Here is a 3,607-nt window from a genome sequence, read left to right on the forward strand (position 1 = left end):
CCCTCCGAATCTCGCCGCGGCCGCCGCAGGTACTCCCGTCCGATCCATCCATCGATCCCCCTCGCCCCCCCATTTCTTTCCTCGATTGGCCCCTTTCCTTTTGCGGCGCCGGTAGAAATTAGGGTTTTTTATTTCCGCATTTTGGCGATCCCGCGTGACGGCATCTCTCTCCCCGCCTTTGTTTCTCCCCAGGATCGCCGTCAAACCCTAGGGAGGAAGGAGGACAAGGGTGCGCCAGCGCGAGCCTCGGCTCCCCATGCCCTAGCCGGCCGGCCCGCCTCCTTTGTTGCTGCCGGTCGCGCCCGTCGTCTTGGTGCCCGATGTCGTGGAGGGATCCCGCGGTGCCGGCGATGGGGAGGTGTAACTCCCGGCCGCAGCCTGTGCCGCCGGCCACGCCGCATCCCCCGCCGGTGGTGGTTATCGACGAGGATGAGGACGACGTTGCCACGGAATCTGAGGTTTTCATTATTGATGATGATGATGATGATGATGTGGAGATAGCCCGTGTGACGGCTGCGTGCAGTAGCAAGAAAGGGAACAGCTTTAGTAGCAATGTGATCAACATAGAAGATGATGATGAGGAGGAGGAGGAAGAGGAGGGTGGTCGGGCTGGCCCCAGCATGGCAGGCGCTGGCTCTCCAGCGGCGACAACTACCCCTGTGCGTGCTTCTCCTAGAAATAGATATGGGCTGGATTATGTTTCTGACAGCGAGGACAGTGATCTGTCTGAAGGACCGGACTCAGACTCAGACGGCGATGGCAGCTCGGATTGTGAGATTCTGGGTGACACTGGGACTGCTCGTAAGGTTTGGGAGAAGGCTGCTTCAAGGAGAACAATGCATCATCATCCCCCACATCGAAAAGATGGCAGGGCTACTACTTCTGCATCAAGTGCCGAGTCAAGTACACACTATGATGAGACTCCAGAGAACCTCTTCACTCCAGTGTGCCCTCTAGATAATGACATCTTCAAATATTTTAGTGATCCATTTAACCCAGCTGGGCAAAGTAGTACAAATGGTGCAAAACATGGCACCGGCCCTTCTTCAGTGCCTACTGCCCAGGAAGGTCTGATGGACAATGATTCCCATGGAAAAGAAACTGAAGACCACAATCCTGCTCGCAATTTAGATCCTGATATGGCTTACAAGGCTCCTGTTCCTCCAGAAAGAAGTCACCATTCTCACCTAGATGAAACCATGAAACCCGAAGGGCACACAAGCTATAGCTTTGTCTCTGCAAATAGGTTTTTTCCTGCATACGCAGCTGATTGTAAAGATGATAGTCCTATATTTGTCAGCACTCCTGAAAGGATGGATGAAAAAATACCTGAAGGCACATCTTTAGCAAAGGATGGACGGACTGCCCACAATGAAGCTGCCAAACAGAAGAAAAAGATGTGCTTTGCACCAGATGATGATTCTTGTGTGGATCAACTCACAGAAGATCCAGTTTTTACTAGCAGGCTTGGTGGCTTGAGACAATCTGGAGAATATTTTAATAATAATGCTCCCACAAATGAAGCATCGGGGACTTGCTCCTTGCCTCAGAAGGATTTGGTTGAAGATCCTGAAAAGTTAAGACAATCTTCAATGATAATTGGCGGCCGTGAAAAGCACAAAGAATCTGACGAGTACAAAAGGGCACAAGAGGAGGAGTGGGCATCCAGACAGCGTCAGTTAGCAATACAGGTATAGTAATTTGCCTGCTTATAATTTGTCTTGAACTAGAACTACTCAGCAACAGCAATACAGGTAAAGCTGATAAGTGTATATTAAGTCTGTTAATTTTAAGGACCAGCAGGCTTATAAGACTGTGTCTTTGGCATGCCTACTTTTAAGGATTTTTTCTTTAATTATATGATCATAATTCAAAATCTCACACTGGCACATGATTCATGATTTTATTTTGTTTCCAAAAAATATCACAGGCTGAGGAGGCAAAGGAGGCGAAGAGGCTACGGAAGAGAAAAAAGGCTGAAGCTTTGCGACTGCTCGACATGGAGAAGAGACAAAAGCAAAGACTGGAAGAAGTCCGTGAAACACAAAGAAAGGTCTCTGTTCTAACTTATACAACGCCTAGCTGATTCGTGCATGATTCTCTGCCATCCTTTGTAGTATCTAGGTCATTGCCTTTTTTCTTTGCGTGATCTTGTGTAGTACTTACTATTCCCTTTATTTTGTTGAAAAGAGTGAAGAAACTATACAGATGAAGGAGCAGTGTCGAGGGGCGGTAAGATTGGAGCTTGAAATTATTGAAAGGCGATACACTGATATGGCTTCAATATTGCGTGCATTGGGCATTCCTGTTGAAGGGGGCGAGGTATGTCAACATTACTAACATTACTGACACACACAACCTGTCTCGAGCTTCTTCCTAGTGACAATAGATTATTTGCTCTTACCTCTGCTATGTAATATTCCGATTGCTGTATTGGTTATGTTTATTTCTATGATTAGAAAGTACAGATACCAATGGCTCTCGGCTATATAGCGTAGAGCTGTAGCTTCTAAATGCACAACATTTGGATCACTACCTGAATTTCATAAACAAATGTTATGATGCAAATCTACAGATAGTTCTGAATGTAAGCACTGGAAAATATAATTTTTTGTGCAATGACCTTATGTAAATAAAAATGTTCTATCTCCTAATGACTGATTCCTGATATCATGCTTATTCTTTCAGGTTAAAGCTGCTTATAAGCAAGCCCTCCTGAAGTTCCATCCCGACAGAGTATCGAGAAACGATATTTATGAGCAGGTCAAAGCAGAGGAGACGTTCAAGTTCATCTCGCGCTTTAAGGAGAAGCTGAGGATATAGCTTCCCTGCTACCAGTTATATAGGAGGGTTAACTTTTTGATAGGCTGAAATCTTGTCAGCAGGTCAAGCTGTGAAATTAATTGACGCTGAACGTAAGACAGTGTAATCCTTAGGATTAGCGTGGAGCATTCCTCATCCATCATTTGAGTTTTTCTTTTCAGTGGCATGTGCTCTGCTTAGCTTAATGTTATTCCAAGTTTAATGCCGGGGAGATGTTTAGAGGTGGCAGGCAGAAGGGTCGTTTTCACTGATGAGTGATAGCAGTAGCACTTTTCCCATGATATACGAAGGACTGCTGGTTGTACGATTTGTTTCCCTGCAATTTTTTGAGCAGTCAACTATACCTGTAACTAGTAGAACGCCCGTGCGTTGCTACGGGCTATAATGCATATACTTTAAGAAGCATCTCTTATCTGAACTCCTAATCCAATTATGCCCATTAATCAAATATTATGTGTCTTAGGATCTACTATAGGTTTGCTCATGTGGGCGCTCGCTGGTGGCCGACATCTTATCATGGGATCATAGCATTCTTCTCTTAGTTTTTCATCTTTTTATTCCATTTTCTTTCTTTTTCTGTAGAAGTGTCGTGCTCTCGCCCTTCCTCTATCAATAAAAAGACACCTCTCATGTGTACTTACACTCCGCCGAATTCCCTCTAAGAGTGCTCTACTCCCATTCTAATGGAATGAATGATTCCTCGCAGTCAATGGTATACATTCCTTCAGAAACTTCAAGAAAACAACCATGCTTCATACAACTCAAGATTTTAGCCTTTTTTATT

At 45.2% G+C, this 3,607-nt stretch overlaps 1 protein-coding gene across 1 annotated transcript; it reads left to right on the forward strand.

Moving 5' to 3' along the window:
- Nucleotides 1-3,228, forward strand: LOC123122865 (uncharacterized; the record flags this gene model as incomplete). Its single annotated transcript, XM_044543228.1, is given in 5 exon segments — nucleotides 1-29; nucleotides 193-1,691; nucleotides 1,931-2,053; nucleotides 2,191-2,322; nucleotides 2,689-3,228. Coding segments are annotated over 4 exon segments (1,761 nt in total). The 3' UTR covers nucleotides 2,824-3,228.
- Nucleotides 3,229-3,607: the final 379 nt, after the last annotated feature.

This window comes from Triticum aestivum, chromosome 5D, assembly GCF_018294505.1.
Source record: "Triticum aestivum cultivar Chinese Spring chromosome 5D, IWGSC CS RefSeq v2.1, whole genome shotgun sequence".
Taxonomy (NCBI): domain Eukaryota; kingdom Viridiplantae; phylum Streptophyta; class Magnoliopsida; order Poales; family Poaceae; genus Triticum; species Triticum aestivum.